The 18,177-nt window shown below is 31.3% G+C and overlaps 2 protein-coding genes across 4 annotated transcripts in view; one reads left to right on the top strand and one right to left on the bottom strand.

Moving 5' to 3' along the window:
• The window catches only part of dysc (whirlin protein dyschronic), a 346,867-nt gene that overhangs the window by 33,822 nt on the left and 294,868 nt on the right, over nt 1-18,177 (top strand). The gene's annotated exons all lie outside the window — the stretch shown is intronic.
• On the bottom strand, nt 1,399-8,456 carry LOC143193308 (uncharacterized). Its single transcript, XM_076399457.1, has 4 exons — nt 7,066-8,456; nt 4,973-5,056; nt 2,635-2,703; nt 1,399-1,881 (listed from the first exon to the last, which is right to left on the bottom strand). The coding sequence occupies exons 1-4, from the start codon at nt 7,304-7,306 to the stop codon at nt 1,649-1,651; spliced, it is 627 nt and encodes a 208-aa protein (XP_076255572.1). The 5' UTR covers nt 7,307-8,456; the 3' UTR covers nt 1,399-1,648.

Here is an 18,177-nt window from a genome sequence, read left to right as displayed (position 1 = left end):
GATTTGATCGAAATATAGACGTTTGAAATAGTGTAACATAACATGATCACATTTAAGGTTAGACTTTATTTTTCTGGTTTATTGTGTATATGAGTCTAACTATTTTTTTTAGTTATCAACTAATACAGAAAGTTTTATTTAACACAATGTGACTAGTTTAGTCATAAAAGTGTGCATCAGTATATGTTTGTACAAGATCCGAATGCCAAGTAGACAGAAAAAAAATGGGCTAAACTCACTGAACATTCACCGCTATTTAGTATAGGCGGACCATCTATTCTCATAAAAATATTAATAAAAACCTAGCCTTCAACAGGTATCAATTAAATACCATTGTGGTTAGATTAAAATTAAAGTCAATATCAAATGTCTGATTTCTTTTACATCAAGTAGTTCGGTGGACTACACATTACCAGGTTAAGGGTAAATGACACATATCACATGAACAATGTGATTTTATAAAATTTTTGGTATGTGCGTGATGACAAATAAAAGTTTTAAAGCTTTCAAACTTATGTACGTAATACTTACGTACAGAAAATATGTGAACACAAATATTGTAAATGATGTCAAATGAAGTAAAAAGAAATTAAGCAGAGATCGAATTTACGAATTCACAGAACCAAATATTTTTAAAGTATGTCTAAACACAGACTTTGTAAAGTATTCTAGTTACACATTCTTATAATATTATAAATCTATTATTAAAATGAATTTCAGAATTGCAATTGGCGCATTTGATTTACCCAAATTTTGGAAGGTAATTTGATCCAATACCGGGTATTTCTTTTTGTTCTACAGAACTACTAAAAGTTCAAGAAAATCAAACATTCATCATTTAATGTATATAATTTAAACATTTTTGTGTCGTAGTTACTATCAACTATGTAAAACGAATATTTTGGTAGCCTAGTTATATAACTACATTTGCATGGGCTCCGAACCACGATCCTCGGCATTAAGCCTACCGACTGGTGAGTGACCAATGTAGATATCATCCCAGAAGACATCCGGTCTTACCCAGCCCGGTTACTGGCGTGACTGGGATCATTTCCATCGTCGGATTTTGCACTCTTGCCTAGAACTATCACAAACATAAGTTTGCGACGATGCCCCAGCAGGATTCGAACCCTCAACTATCGCAACAGTAGGTTAATCGTCCTGTCGCCTTTACCATTGCGTCAACCAAGCCGGTAGTTTAACCCTTTGAATGCGGATTTGATAGTTAGGAAACGGTAACTAATGTCATTGCTTCGTAACGTTTCTGATTGATGTTTGGCTTAATATGGCAAACTTAAAAATGTTGTATTATTATTTCTGGTAAAATCTTAGTAATAATACTTTTAGTTTTAAAATAAATATATATTTAATAACACTCGTATACATTATTATTATAAATCAATATTTTTGGGATCCTTTGTACAGTCAGGCCTATTGTAAGTGTTTGTAAATTGTAATTATCTTTAATTTAATTAACCTTTCGTATATTATATATACGTTCCTGATTTTATTTTATAAAAACCTTTTTACTTTTATAGGACAATTATTAGTCTTCGGTCGTTTGAAAATAACAAAAACTTGATCATGATTCGTTTAACTCCTAGGAGGATAGCTTGGTTGACGGAAGTATTGATATTCATATGTTTTATCACTGTGGCATGTTCCTTATGAGATCGTGAATTTCGCCATTTATTCGTTCACCTTCGATGGAACTGTTATTTGCCAGGTCACTTTCGATACGTGCAATGTTTAGTCTAACGTCTGACGCGCGATGTAACAACGTCAATTCAATTATTTGTGACTCCATCAGCTTTTTCATTTGCACAATTGTTTCCACGCAGGACCTTTCTTGGCTTGTTGTAGGTGCGTAACGCGGGTCTGCTGAAATTAAGAAAAATGACATAAATACATGAATGGTGTATCGTATATACAGGGTGTTAATGGGGAAGGTTTGTGTAGTGTTTTATGTTCCAACGGAAGAAAATGATGGTAGAGTGCGTGAACACCCAGCTATTATAGGTATTCTCAAGTAAAGTAATCCTCAAAACATTTTTATAAATTGAAACATGTCAAAGAAAGTAAACTCGTCAATTTCTAGAAGTATAATTAATCTAGATGCAATAAACTGACAATACACATACAAAAGTACTGTTGGGTAATGATTTTGGGCCAGCGTCGCCATAACATCGTACGTTTCACCTCTTTTCATAAAACTATGATAAAAGATTTTCTTCCGTGTGAATGGTTTAAGGGTGCTGGTATAAAATGGCTTCAAATAAAAGAAATTAATACGTGGTGCCTACGGTGGTTTAAGGAGATATCTCCAGTGTTATTAAGATAAGTAAATTCGGCGAAATCGGTTCTGTGTTCATTGAATCAAAGTTGGGTCTTACATTTTATCGTTCAACGGAAGAAAATGATGGTAGAGTGCGTGAACATCCAGCTATTATAGGTATTCTCAAGTAAAGTAATCCTCAACCTATTTTCTCTTATCGCAGAATATTATGTAATAAGTAAAGGTATATATATTGGGTAGTAACTGACTCAAAAGAGAAATATCAGTAACAATTAAACGTACTTAAACGTAACTTAAAAAAAGTAACGTCTCACTGGATGTATTTTCTTTTAACTTACCTAGATCTATATCGCTATTCAGTAGTGCGGGATCTAACTTTACGGTAGTTGACATATTTTCATCAGAATCTGAAAGAAAAGAAAATTGTTTTTACAATGTAATTTTTAAATAAATATATTTTATCAAAATTTGCTTTAGCTTTATTACTAGTGGTATCTAGTTTTTAGTTTTTTAGTTTATTTTTTCTAATTACTGTTTTTGTTTTAGTTTTACTTTACTAAATATATACTATGTATCTGTAGATTTGGAATCACACATACTAAAATTATGCTTTAAAATGATTAAATTAAATCTGAGCCTGTTTGGTGGCGCAGTGGTAAAGGCGATGGGGCGGTCCTCCTACTGTTGCGATAGCCGCAGGTTCGAATCCTGCTGGGGCATGGTCGTAAATTTATGTTTGTGATTGTTTAAAATTTGTGAATTTTCCAGGTAAGAGTGTAAAATCCGACAAGGAAAATGATCCCAGTCACGCCAGTAACCAGGCTGGGTAAGACTGGATGTCTTCTAGGATGATTTCTAAAGTTGGTCGCTCGCCAGTCGGTAGGCTTAATGCTGAGGACCATGGTTCGGAACCCACGTTAAACTTTATGCTCAATCCAGATAAACCCATAGTTGGTATAAGGAGACTTTAAAATATGTATAAAAAATAAAAAAAATTTAATCTGAACAAAAATATATTATATTTTTAAAAAAATATTATTTAAGATTTGAATAATAGTTGAATGGGAATGAGGAATTAGGTTTTAGAAATTTAGACGATTTTTAATATAACATCTGAAATGCTCCTACGGAGGATAGAGGACGGACAATTTACAACATACGTGAAGGTATTGCAGACATTTCAAAGATATTTATTTGTTGGTATCTGATATGAACAACTTATACAGCTATATTAATTTAGATTTGATTTGTTGGTAATTTAATTTTTTGCATATGTCACAAAATTATATTTTTATTTTTGTATTGCTTGGGCTCGGAGCCAACTTCAAAGTGAACAGTTGGTGGTAGTTAAAATAATATTGTAAATAGGTAAACAGGTTTATAGGTAGGTATTAAGATAAATTGTGTGTATATAGTGGAATATAAAATACCTGTAGTAGATAAGTTAAATAAGGGTTTTAATTATTTTTGGTTAGTTACTACAGCGATTATTATGTACATATTTTATTTTCTCCTTTTTTGTGCTAGATATTTACTTAATAAATTACGCAGTTATCTTATTAAATAATACAATGGGTAGGCCAGGTAAATGTGCAGGCATTGTGAGGAAAAATAGGAATAAAGAAACAATGATTGGATCCGCCACCTTATGTATATGATTTGACAAATGTCCTAACTAAACAACAACAAAATGCTATTGTCCTCGCCGGGAATGGACCCGAGACCTCCGTTTGGGATCTAAACTCGTTAACCATTACACCATAAAAACAGTTATGTACTATATTTCTACGAGGCCATATATACTATAGTTTGCACTTAAAAAGCAAACTGACGGGCTTTTGAATTGAACGACTTTCGATTTTTCGTCACATCATCTCAGCAATAACATTTTATACAAATATTTGATTATTATAGATAAAAAATTTGTGAAAACATTTTATGTGCCTTTCAAAATTGAGGGTTTCTCTCGATTTCTCCCATTCCCCCAACATATTCTGACTTGGTTCCAATGGGACCACCTCGGAAGTGCAAGCTTTAGAATAAAAAAAAAGGATTTTAAAAATCGGCCCACAATTGACGGAGAAATGACGGAAAAAAAATATATACAGCCGAACATAGATCCTCCTCCTTTTTCGAAGTAGGTTTAAAAATATTTTTTTTTTACTGTGAAAATGATAGTTAACTTTGGAAAGCTGATATATCTAATGCTTAATATAAAACAATGTTTTAAAAATATATTTCTCTATGCTTTAAATTTTTCGAATCGTCGGAATGTGCAACCGAATCAGCTCATAAAATTTAATTTGGGTTGGTACTAGTTGGTATATCCAATATTTACAAAATTCTATTCAACCTGCCCTATCTGCTGATGTCATATATTTTGATTACGTACAAAGACCGCTCTAGTGGACGGGTTACAGAATATTCAAGATTGGATTTTCAACAATTTTTAATTTTTGCAAATTTTCAAAAGACCATCAAAAACTTATGGCAATAGAAAATATTTTTATTAAAATATATTCTAGCAAAAGTTTTTGCAAAAAAAAATGAAGTAAATTATCAGAATACAATGATCAGAAATCAAGTAAATTTAATTATTTTTTGTACAAAGAGAAATAACGCTTTGGGTTTTTAAGAGCCGTTAATATATAAAGAATGTAAAATAGAAGAACTCACCTGATTCGTCAGAAAATAATTCTTCTTCCTCTTCCGTGGAACTTCCTGATTCGTCGTTGGTCTCAATGAGGTCCAGCGGTAGGTCTGTAAAAAATCAAAATATGAAAAATCTTACTTATTGTATTGTCCGACTATGACTATTTGAAATATTTCATGGTGAATTTGAATTTAATTGAAATGGAAATCTGTCAGTAACATAAACAGTGAGTATTAGCAATTTGGTATCAACATCACTTTTATTTGAATTTTAAGTCAGATGGGAATAATATATAATAAGCTTTCAAGAATGATTTATAATTTTTGGACGCTCACAAATATATAGTAAAAGTAGTTGCCATCATTAAACAATATTTTTATTAGACAGAAATTTCCATTTTGTTACAATAAATATTTTGAAATTAACCATCAAGTCAATTGGTATTTTCAATAATTTCGAATATATTTTCTATTTTATCAAATTGAAGAGAATAAGTTACCTATTTCTTGTTGTTGCTCTATGAAATTATTCCACATATGTCTTGAATTTGGACCGAGTTGACTGTTAACTACAAAAATTACAAATTAAATTAACACAATTTAATTTGCATTCTAAAATTATGTAAAAGTGATTTATTGTTTTATCGGTAATACTGAAATTAACATCTACTACGTACAAATTACTTATACAATATGCTGTTAGCACTAAGATTCTTACTGCCAAAGACAATAGTGAAGAGGTCACACGAAAGTGACAAGTGGAAAATGAAAATGCATGTGTAATTCATGTATAATCAGACTTCACAATCACCAATAATAATATTAATCCATATAGCAAGAGCAGCAACAACTAAGTATCTTGATTATTGGAATTAATCTTGATGCAAAACTTGATGAGTTAAAATAGGGAAATGTGTTGTTTAATTGGAAGAAAACCACAATTATAATAATAATAATTACTTAATATATGGACTAAAAACCACTGGCCTAACATATAAATGACGCTATATTTTCAGTTAGTTTTCAGGATTCAATAGTTTTTCAGTTTTTCAGAAAAATTAAATTAACTTTTCTTTATTGTTAACAATATTCAACTGTTATTTTATATAGCAAGATTTCAGGTATAATATTGTGTATTGAACTAATCAGTCAGTTTATTGAACATTTAACCACAAATATGCTAGAGTGATAATAGATCAGTTGAAGAGTCTCCGGCCTCACACATGTTTTTTTAGGTGTTATTAATTTGACAGCAGTCGGATCATTAGTTTGTGAATTATAGCATTTTGAGTGAAGCAACTTTTGTTATTGTGAAAAAATGGATAAAATTGAATTTCGCCTGTTGATAAAATATTGATTTTTGAAGGGAAAAAATAGAGTTGAAGCAAAAACTTAGCTTGATGCCGAGTTTCTGGACACTGCTCTAAGAAAATCAACCATCAAGGATTGGTAGGCTAAGTTTAGACGTTTAAAACGTTTTAAAACCAGAGACAGTATGTGACAATGGATGAAACATGGCTCCACCATTTCACTCAGAAGTCCAATCGACAGTCATCTGAGTTGACTGCACACTGCGTCGGCTGGCGTTTGTATTTTGAGATGCAATATGGAATAATTTTCGTTGACGACCTTGAAAAATGAAGGACCACCAACAGCTATTACATAGCGTAATTGGACCGTTTGAAGGACGAAATCCCCGAAAAACGGCCGCATTTGAAGAAAAAGAAAGTGCTGCTTCACCAAGACTATGCACCGTGTCACAAGTCAGCGAAAACGATGGCAAAATTCCATGAATTTGGCTTCGAATTGCTTCCTCATCCACCGTATTCTCCAGATCTGGCCCCAGCGACTATTTCCTGTTTTCAGATCTCAAAAGAATGCTCGATAGGAAGAAATTTTAGTCGAAACTGAGGCCTATTTTGAAGCAAGGGACAAAACGTACAACAAAAATGGTATCGAGAATTTGGAGGGTCGCTATAATCAGTGTATCACCCTTGAAGGGAATTATGTTGAGTAAAAAAAAGTAATTTTGCCAAAAAAATGTGTTTTAATATAAAATGTATAAGCCGGTGACTTTTCAATTGATCTGTTAGAAGTAATGGAAATAATATACTTACCGATATCCTCAGTATTCTCAGAAACTACCTCATCTTCTACACTCAATGTGTTGTTTGTAGATTCACCGGAAAACTCAGAACTACTATTCACTCTTGATAATCCGCTGCCCATTATGTACGCCATTTCAGGTCTAGATTGTTCATTTTCTGATAGATTTTCTGGCCGCATTCTTCTAGAAAAACTAACGAACGTTTTTCTTGGTACGTTCTTCGCTTTGGTCCTTTTAGCTCTCAGTCTCATTACCGATACTAGGTATATGTTTAACTTATTGTGTTGGGATATCTTTTGATAGTAATCATTCTCCCTGTGGGTTTTTCAAATTATAAAAACACCCTCCTTCTACGTAAACCAATGAAATGGCGAATAGACGATCATAATAAAATAAAATTACAACAGAATTATTGTACAATAAATGCCATTATAAAGTATGCTATTTTGCTCAGGTACGAAATTCAGAAGGAAAATTAATAACTCTTTTATTGACGCTGTAATATACAGGTGTTTAATAGTCTACCTATATTTTGCCTTTTAACTAGTAACCAATTGATTGTAGTTGTAAAATTAATATTCAATGACACTTTTTTCTTATTACTCTTGTGTAAGCTATTTAAGCGTTTCTAGAAAACTTTTAGACATTAGAATAAACAATTGAAGTGTTATTAATTTTTTTGTTAATCTAACTGAAAAATTCTAAGAAAAATATTTCAATACTACACACTATCTTGTCTATTAAAAGTTTATTTGTATATTCTTCATCAATTTATTTAATATGTTGCCTGCCGCAATTTGTAAATTCATTTTAGGATCAGACAATATTTTCTTCCTCATTTTGTTCTAGTTCATTTTGTTCTAGACACAATGCTGTCTGATTAGTCCGAACACGTAAAAACGAGCCTGTCGAAGTCGTCAGAGATTGACAAACGTACGCAAGGTTATTCAAAATATGATATCTACCGGTTATAAACCGGCAAACCTTATTTTATGGGTTTGTTTTAGTAAATTTCAAATCGCCGCGGTTTTTATGGAAAATATTTTTTAGCATGTTACAGTTGTACTGAATATTAGTAGAAGAACGGTCTCTAGAATATCTCAAAAAAATAGAAAACAATATAACCTTAAATTCTCCAAAAAGAAACCGCCTTTATGCGAAACGGGTGATGAATCAAAAACAGCTTGATGTGAGCTGTATCAGAGTTCAAATAAACGAAATGTATAAAAACAGTAAATAGTTTTTTCAATCCAAACATAATTTAATACAATTAATTCATAGAAAATTGTTAGTTTTGTTAAACTATTATACCTGTGTTCTAAATTGTTGTTTTAAGTCCTTCGATAATATATGCATTAGATGTACTATAATGCTAAAATAAACTAAATGTGTTTGATAATGTTTTTGTTCAATTATTTTATTTGGATTATAATTTTGTTTTAAGTCAAAGCCAAACTGAACTAAAACTCAGAGTTGATGTGGCAACATTGCGACGTTTTGACGTCATAAATTTCGATGACGCATATTCAAATAAATTTTGAATTTACTATATGTATCAAGCACACAATAGATTTCAAGAACTTCTAATAACCAGTAATATATTTTCATACAAATTTATATATCTTGTTCATGTAGCATATATAGTCCATCTAGCTACAGATTAAGAAAAATCGTAGCAAGAAGTAGGTTCGATAACTGTTAAAAATAAAATAGTCTAATTTTAAACGAAACAAAGAATAGCAATAAAATAAGATACAAAAACGATAAGATCACGACTCAAATAGTCACGTCGAAAGAAGTAATCAAAGCTATTAAAGTTGACATTTCAAATCACCAGTCTGTGACTAAATAACAAAACAAATGCTGCAAAAATTAACAGGAAAGGTAATCATGAAACTATCAAACTTAATCAATGCAATATTTCGACTAATACACGTCCTAGACGTTTGAAACTTCTCGTGATTCCAAAATCCGGAAAATTACCTAATGAAATAAAGGCCTATATATAATGCATTTGAAAAATTTCTGTCTAAAACCCTCATTATAGGGAAAAAATATAATACCTACAAATGAGTTTGGGTTTGGTAACAATTGACCAGGTGCACAAAATGTAACAGATATAACTGAAAAAGCCTATGAAGGTAAAAAGCCTATCCGCTATATATTTAGATATAGTACCTGATAAGGTACGGCATGACGTCCTTGTTTATAAACTACAGAAATTTTTACCAAAATAACAAACCCAATTATGGAAAATTAATTAACCATGGAAAATTAAACTTAATGAAAGTAAATCTGTGCATATGCAATTCATGTATATTGAGACTGCACAATCACCAATAATAATAAATAATAATATCAATCCATATAGCAACAGCAATAACAACTAAGTATCTTGGAATCAATCTTGATGCAAAACTTGATGAGTTAAAATAGGGAGAGGATTTGTTTAATTGTAAGAAAACCACAATTTAAATAATAATTACTTAACATATGGACTGAAAAGCTCCGGCCTAACATATAAATGACGCTGGATTTTTAGTTGGTTTTCAGGGTTCAATAGTTTTTCAGTTAGCACTAACCTTCAAAAGAAAATTGTTGAAATTTTATGATATACTACTCATAAGTCTATTAGTTATTATGCTAAGAGTGACACTACTTTTGTTATTTTCAAAACAACGCATCAGAAACAATATCGTATTTTAATTTAACACTTCTTCTTGATGGAAAAAATAGTGTTCATGCGAAGCAATGTCTTGAAAAGTGTTATGAGGACTCCGCTCCATCAGAAACGACAATAATACGTTGGTTTGCTGATTTCAAACGTTATTGTAGAAACATCGATGGTTTCGAAAACAGTGGACGTCCAAATGGATCCAATAAAAAGAATAAAAAGGAATTTTGCGTGTTGATAAAATATTGCTTTTTGAAGGAAAAAATACAGTTGGAGCAAAAACTTGGCTTGATACCAAGTTTTCGGACAATGCCCCACGAAAATCAACCATCAAGGATTGGTATGCTATGTCTAGGTCTGGTGAAATGATCACGGAAAACGGTGAACGCAATGAATGCCCAAAAGAGGTTGTTACCGACGAAAATATTTAAAAAATCCACAAAATGATTTTGAATGACCGCAAATTGAAATTGAATACAATTACAGACACTCTAAAGATATCAACTGAACGTGTAAACCATATCATTCACGAACATTTGGGTATGAGAAAGCTCTGTGCAAAGTGGGTGCCGCGCGAGCTCACTTTTGACCAAAAACAATGACGAGTTGATGTTTCGGAGCTGTGTTTGAAGATGATCAAATGTAATAAACCCGAGTTTCTGTGGCGATATGTGACAATGGATGAAAAATAGCTTCATCATTTCACTCCGAAGTCCAATCTACAGTCATCCATATTAAATGTTTGATATTATTTTTTTATATATACTTATTACTGTTTTATATATACTTAATGGACTAATTAATTACGGTCACCAACAATATCTAACTATAGAAACATTTCTAAACGTACAGCAACATCTTGAGACATACGAAAGAAAACGTATAATATGCCTTTAATATTCATTATTGTATCTTGAGCGTTCTTTTTTTGAGAATGTTTCGAAACAGCGGTTTAAATAATGATGTTGAAGGGTGAGTGTATTGTAAGTTGGGGAAGTATACGTCTTCCAAACAAGCTATTCGATCCACTTCGTCGTGTATCTTATCTTTTCCATCTGTCACGAAGTGCGTTTTCGTGAGGGAGAACGGGCAAGCAAGAAAAACTTCTTGGGATTTCGTTTTTTTTCTTGTATCGATCTTTCTTTTGCTGCTTGTATCTAAATGTTAACATAGTTGATCGATTATCTATAATAATTTGACTTATTTTATTTTCATATATTTTTGAATAATAATTTGAAATTATTTTTTGAATAATAATTTTTCTTTCGCAGCTTGTATCTATATATCTACACAGTTGATCCATTATTCATTCAACAAATCTAGTGATATGAGTAAAAATACATATTATTAATCAATAAATTAATCAGACAACAACAATCAATAAATTAATTATTGAATTTTCAAAACTTAGGTATATAAAGTAAATAATTAAAATGATTGATACAAAATTCAAAGAATAAAACATCAAATAGTCACATATCTTATTATATTAATCTTTAAACACCCTAATATTTATCAGTGTTTTAAAATGTATTCAAATTTACTGTTAATAATTCATAATTCTTCTACTTTTCTTATTTGTTCGATATATGCAAATTATATAGTTAGTTTCATAATTAACTGCGGCATATTTTCAGTATTTTATTTATGTATTCATATAGTCTTTATCTTTCATCCATATTTTTCATCTAAAATATATAATGCAAAAATAATAAATACACCGGGCTAATTAAAATAATATTTTTAACCCAAATGTTAAATCAAATAGCATTGTTCTTCTTCTTATTTATTCCACTCTTCGATCTCACCCTTGCAGATGGCTCAGCTTTAATTTGCCTTCTTTAGTTTTTCTACTGCTTTCTACGTTTTTTATGCCTACTTTTTAACCCCTCACTAAGAAATGATGAATTAAAATTCTATGAGCCTGTTTTATAATTGTTGATATTTATTTACATATTTATTACCAGCAATATTTGGTTAGTGTTTTGCTAGTAAATGCTTTTAATAAAGAACCTGAAATTAATCGGAAGCTAATACCACTAAAATAAGAAATTGTATGAAGAATTAAAAGAGAAAAATCTTAATAACTTAATCGCTAGTGCAAGGATATACTATATTTCTAGAACTATATTAACTAATGTCAGTCTTTAAGCAAGAATAATGTCTTTTAATTGTTCTCTATTCTCCAGACATTCAATTAAATCAAAAGCTGATTTCGAAATTCGAAATATTTTATAAACAACGAGGACCGACGATTATTGTTATTCTAGATTTTTTTATATATATTTTAAAATTTTCTTTTACCAACTATGTGTTTATCTAGACTGGACCTACAGTTTAACGTGGGCTCCGAGCCATTAACAGCCTACCGACTGGCGAATGAACTTTAGAAATCATCCCAGAAGACATCCGATCTTAACCAGCCTGGTTACTGGCACGACTGGGATCATTTTCCTTGCCGGATTTTACACTCTTGCCTAGAACATTCACAAACTTTAAACAATCACAAACATAAATTTACGACCATGCACCAGCAGGATTCGAATCCGCGGCTATCTCAACGGTAGGAGGACTGTCCCATCGTCTTTATCACTGCGCCACCAAGCCGGCATTCTAGAATTTTGTTAATCTACGTTAGGATGAAATTTTCGCATATATCTGGTTTTCCTCTCATAGCTGCATATTACCTTCCGATAAAGCAGACATTAATTTATTCTCTCTACAAAAAATGTAAAATATAATTTTACGTGATCATGCTATTCTTAGTCGTTTTTTACCTAAACTTGTCATAATTATTTAATAATTACAAGAATACGAGCATAACCGTAAATAACACAAAATCTTCAATAACACTTCTTCTGGTAAAGTCTTCTTTTTACCAACCAGGGTTTATCTGGACTGGACCTATTGTTTAACGTGTGCTTCAAACCACGGTCCTCAGCATTAAGCCTACCCACTTGCGAGTAACTTAGAGATCATCCCAGAAGGCATCCCATCTTACTACCCTTTTGCATTATTGCCTAAGGATAATCACAAATGTTAAACAATCACAAATATACATTTACGACCACGCAACAGCAAGATTCTAACCCGCGATTATAGCAGCAGTAGGGGGCAGTCCTGTCTTCTTTACCACAGCGCTAATCAAGCCGGCCTAATTCAATATTGGCAGCCGCCACTAGGTGGTATAAGGTTGCCAGAATTTGATTTTAAGAATTAGGCGTCCACATTAGATTTACGTATAACAGAAGTGACAAATAATCTACCGATAAAATATTTTTTTATATATTTGGTGTCAACGTTCTGACTACTATACCTGGTTGTTTGACTTCCCTCAAGATGTGTCGCTATGCCGATTAATATATAAGATAACATATTTTTGAATATATTTCTTAAAGTAGTAAAAACTAGGTAATGAGAAAAACAATAAACTAAGGAGATAAAATTAATGTTACAAGGATCTACCAATTTAGTTGTGTGAAAGTGCATGACAAGAAATCTGGAGACAATAAGTAACAATGATAAGGCTATGAGTTAGTTCAAGATCAAATTTGAAATTGAAACTTCATACACAGTTATCATCAGAATAAAGTGAAGTTAATACGTTTGAGTTATGTATTACAAATGCGATATAAAAAAGTTTATATCAAATTATTTCATTGAAAAGCTCTACTTCACTCAATGAATTCATCTACAATTTCTCTTTTTGAGGATAATACTTTGAAGGAATGGATGAAAGGAAGATGTTCTCTGAAAATGTGAGAAAAAAACTTAAAACTAAATAACTTAACAAATGTAAACCATTTGTTTGATATATCTACAGAAAACATTTCAATGTTGGCAAAATCACGTTGAAAACTTTACTATAGAGTCATTTAAAAATTACTTATTGCTTATATGCAATTAACCGTAGTTAATAACTTAATGGCCACTGTAATGTCGCCAGGTCTTAACAGTGTCATCTATCGCAAACTTTAATCAACTTACATTGACTTGCTACAAGTATCTTAATTGGAAAACTTTAATTGGTTTGTACGGTAAAGCAAGGCTATATTGGACATCCCATTAGCTGTTATTTCTCGATAGACGTCATATATATAACGGATTTCAGGAAGAAACTCTTGAAGTGAACGCTATCTATAAAAACTATCAGTTAACTTTGTGCGAACTAATAGGTTCTTGCATGTATTTTGACCTTTTTTATTTGAAAATGGCACTAATTGAAAAAATATTGCTACGACATACAATAATATAGATATTTTCTAACTATTTTCATATTTCTCGTAATATGGCGATAACGCGTCGAAAGTCGACCACGTCGATTAATTTTAGCACTTCTTCAAAATTTCGAAACCTTTAGCATCCAATAATGCGATTCTCATTCAAGCTGAAGGAGTGTTTACAACTTTACAACTCTTCAAAGTGCGATCGATTATCATGAAAGAGGATGACTCACTTAAGTTTGTGGTAAAAGATTCAATTTTCATCATCAGTCACAAAACGTTATAAGAACATTTTTAATTTTTTGCTTAACTCAATAATATTACATAATAATTCAACAGTGGTTTAAATTGATACTTCCCATTTTAACCAATATATGTCGATAATGAAAATACATTCCAGCATATAATATAATAGATAAGGCAATTGATATTATTTATGTTAATTAAGCTGCTATGTTGTCATGCCTTTTTTTCTGAAATATAAAATAAATATATTTTATCATCTCTGAAAATCCAGTATTATGGCAATTAACTTTTTCTTTTTAAATCAAGAAACATGTTTCCGACTATGGTATTTTAGTGATGAGAACGTTTAGGTGTTAACTTTTACATTTTTGTAGTGGTGATTTTCATATAGTTTACAAGTAAGGTTCTGATCATCTGGAAACATTGGATAATGAAAAATTAACCACGATTTATATAGTGGAGTAACGTAGATATCTTTATATCATTATCATTTTTGTTTTCAATCAATGTCTGATTGAATAACATTTCTATTTTTATTAATATTTATGACAATAATTTAATTCCTGAGAGGCTTTAAAAAGCGTGTCTTACAATACTATACAATAATAAACATATTGTTTTTAAATTCGCTCAAAACTTAATTACCTTTAATTCTTACTTTCATTAATATTTATAACTTTACAAATAAAAACATAAATATTCCTTTATATTTGTAGGTATTTAGCAGTAGCTTTCTAGCATTACTTCTTTTTAACGGACCTCAAAAAGGGAGGAGATTCTATGTCCCTCTGTATATATATATATATTTATTAACGTATGTTATGGTCGTCGATTTTTCCGTTAATTATTTACCGATATTCAAAATTATTTTTTACTCCGAAGAGTGCTTAATTTCTTGTTCCGAAGCAGTTCCATCGGAATTAAGTTAAGGTCAGAAGGGGGACGGGGGTGGGTTGGTTAATCGAGGGAAACCCTTCAAATTTCAAAGGCTTGTACAAATTTTCTCTAAAATAATAATAATCTAAAAATAGGAAGTCATCGGAGTCATAAATTGCAAATTATTTATATATTTCTTAAGTATACACATCATCTCTAAATAATAATTCAAGTCGAGAAGATGCTAAAATGCTAATGCTAACCCTAATGCTAAAAATAAACCAAATTAATGCACAATATTTATTATAAAACATATTGTAGTATTATTCTATTTACTATGTTAATAGACAGTGAAAAAGGTATTAAGCATTCTTATTTAATTGAGTATCATTTCATGCATTTCTTGTCTGATATTATCTTATCTTTGTCTCCGTTATATTAAACCGCTGTCCTCCAAATACGCTCCGCGCCACTGTAAAGCTTGCATCAGCCGTCATTATGACATCGGTTTTAGGTGCTCTGCTGGTATCTATACAACATTTCTGGATATTCCAGTTTCTGTTTTGTGAAACATTTCCCGGAACGCTGTGCATGCCATTGATCGTACAGAATTTCCTACTGTCAAGACCAGTCGACCTAATTCCGCGTCGAACACGATAAATATTTCGATATCATTTTAATTAAATTTACTAGGGCAGATTTCAGGCGGGTCCGGTGCTTATAGTAACGATGTTCATTATCTAATGGCTGATCTTTTATTTTGTGTTACCAAAAACACGCGGATTTCTTACCACTGAAGTTAATTGTGTTATATTTAGAGTTCTAAAGGTGATTTGATTTTTCTGGTATGAACTGTTGAGTTTGACAACTATTTTATGTGAATAGTTGTTCGTTTGAGACTTCACGTCAAACGTTAGTAGGTACATTAAGAGTGAATAAAGTGGATCTTAGATGAACTATGTTAGGGAAAATATTGTCAATCGAATTTTGTTCTAGCATAGTTGAAACGTTGCATTTTGTACGTATCTAAGATGGTTCTCTAAGATGGTACCCATGGAAGAAACAAAATATTACAATTAATAACATATTACAGTTATTCTAAACATCCAATGAAATTTTATTCCGAAAATATTTTTATATTAAGGAAACTAAATAACATAAAACCATATGTTCGATAACAAATATAATTTATTAATTTATATATAAACGTTTCAATAATAAACCGAAGTTACTTTCCATATCTGTGTTTAAAGACATGGTTGTTGCCCTATTTTAATATATTGCTATGATTTGCGGTTAGAAACTTGAGAAACGGTGGGTATGCTCTAACTCTAAAACCGTGTGAGACATGGTTTCGAAAATTCAAATATGGTGATTTCGATGTGTTTATCGAAGTACTCCAAGATGCGAAACTGAATTGCAGTGAATGGAAGAAGATCCCAACCCAAACTCAAAACCAATTGAAAGAAGAGTTAAATGTGGCCCAAGAAATAATTAGCGACCGATTACGAGCTATGCGGAAAGTCCAAAAGTTGGGAAGGAACAAAAAGAAAAGGTGGGAAGGAAGAAGCCACAACAATTGAATGACAGGCAAATGCTACTTCAAACGTATGATCGAAAATGATTCTGCATCGAATAGTGACGGTAGTGACGGGCGATGAAAAGTGGATTTATTTCAAAATCCATAAACGTGACAAATCATGGTTATCACATGGCGAAGCTGGCAGATCCATTCGAAAGCCTAATAGTTTTTGTCGTAAGGTAATGCTCTGCGTTTGTTGGGACCAGTGTGACGCGGAGTATTATGAACTATTATGAAGAATGATCAATAACAAATGATCAATTTGAACCCTGCATTGAACTTCCATAATGGACCCGAAGACTCTGGACCGATTTTAAAGCACCATAACAAGACGTCTTATAAAGCAAAACCGGTAAAGCAAGCATTGAAAGCAGATTGATGGGACATACTTGACAGATCCGAGTGACTATCAACTTTTCACATCAATTGGACACGCGCTTGCAGAGCATCACTTCGCCAATTTCTAAGAAGCATATTGATTGTGAGGTATCGTAGCTGGGACGTTATCCATGGACGTAAGCATAAGTGATAAGAGGTTATAACTCTAAACTATTGTGGCAATGTGGCTGCTATAATGTTAAAATGAATTATATTTGATAACATTTTTGTTCAATTATTTTATTTAGATTAGAATTTTTTGTAAGTCAAACCCAAACTGAACTAAAACTCAGAGTTGATGCGGCAACATTGCGCGTTTTGACGTCACAAATTTCTATGACGCATATACAAATAAAATTTGAATAGACCATATAATATTTTCATGTATATTAGACTAAAAACTAAAGGGTCTTTTAACGGTATATGTAACATACAAAACTCGCATTTTATTATATTATATTGTTATATAATTATATTTACATTAATGTATTGTGAATCACAATAATATTATCAGGATCTCATCTAATTTATAATTTGAAATACTAGTCATCATAATTACATTTATTACATTTTATTAATTTCAAATGCAGGATATTAGACAGGGATTAGAAGGATTAGATCTATGCTAAGTGAAAAAGTAAACAAATTTATAAGTTTCTAGGTTCTCTTTAAAAAATTTAAATCAAATTAAGGAAAAGCCTACGAATTATTGTAATATTCATTACTCTGCATCTGTTAGTATTTTTAGAACTGACTAGTATTCGGGCTGCGCAACACCTGAATCTGAATTTTCTGATACAACTCAGAAAACCTAACTAAAAACTGATAAATAGCACATTTTCTATTTTATGCATTTTAAATTTTTTTGTTTTGAATGAAAATAAAATATTTTATTTAGATTAGAATTTTTTTAAGTCAAACCCAAACTGAACTAAAACTCAGAGTTGATGCGGCAACATTGCGCGTTTTGACGTCACAAATTTCTATGACGCATATGCAAATAAACTTTGAATAGACCATATAATATTTTCATGTATATTAGACTAAAAACTAAAGGGTGTTTTAAAGGTATATGTAACATACAAAACTCGCACTTTATTATGTTATATTATTTTATAATTATATTTACATTAATGTATTGTG

Source organism: Rhynchophorus ferrugineus, unplaced genomic scaffold (genome assembly GCF_030347505.1).
Source record: "Rhynchophorus ferrugineus isolate W39M unplaced genomic scaffold, kcgeb_rfMv2 rfM3, whole genome shotgun sequence".
In the NCBI taxonomy this organism is placed as follows: Eukaryota; Metazoa; Arthropoda; class Insecta; order Coleoptera; family Curculionidae; genus Rhynchophorus; species Rhynchophorus ferrugineus.
This window is presented reverse-complemented; position numbering and strand designations above follow the sequence as displayed.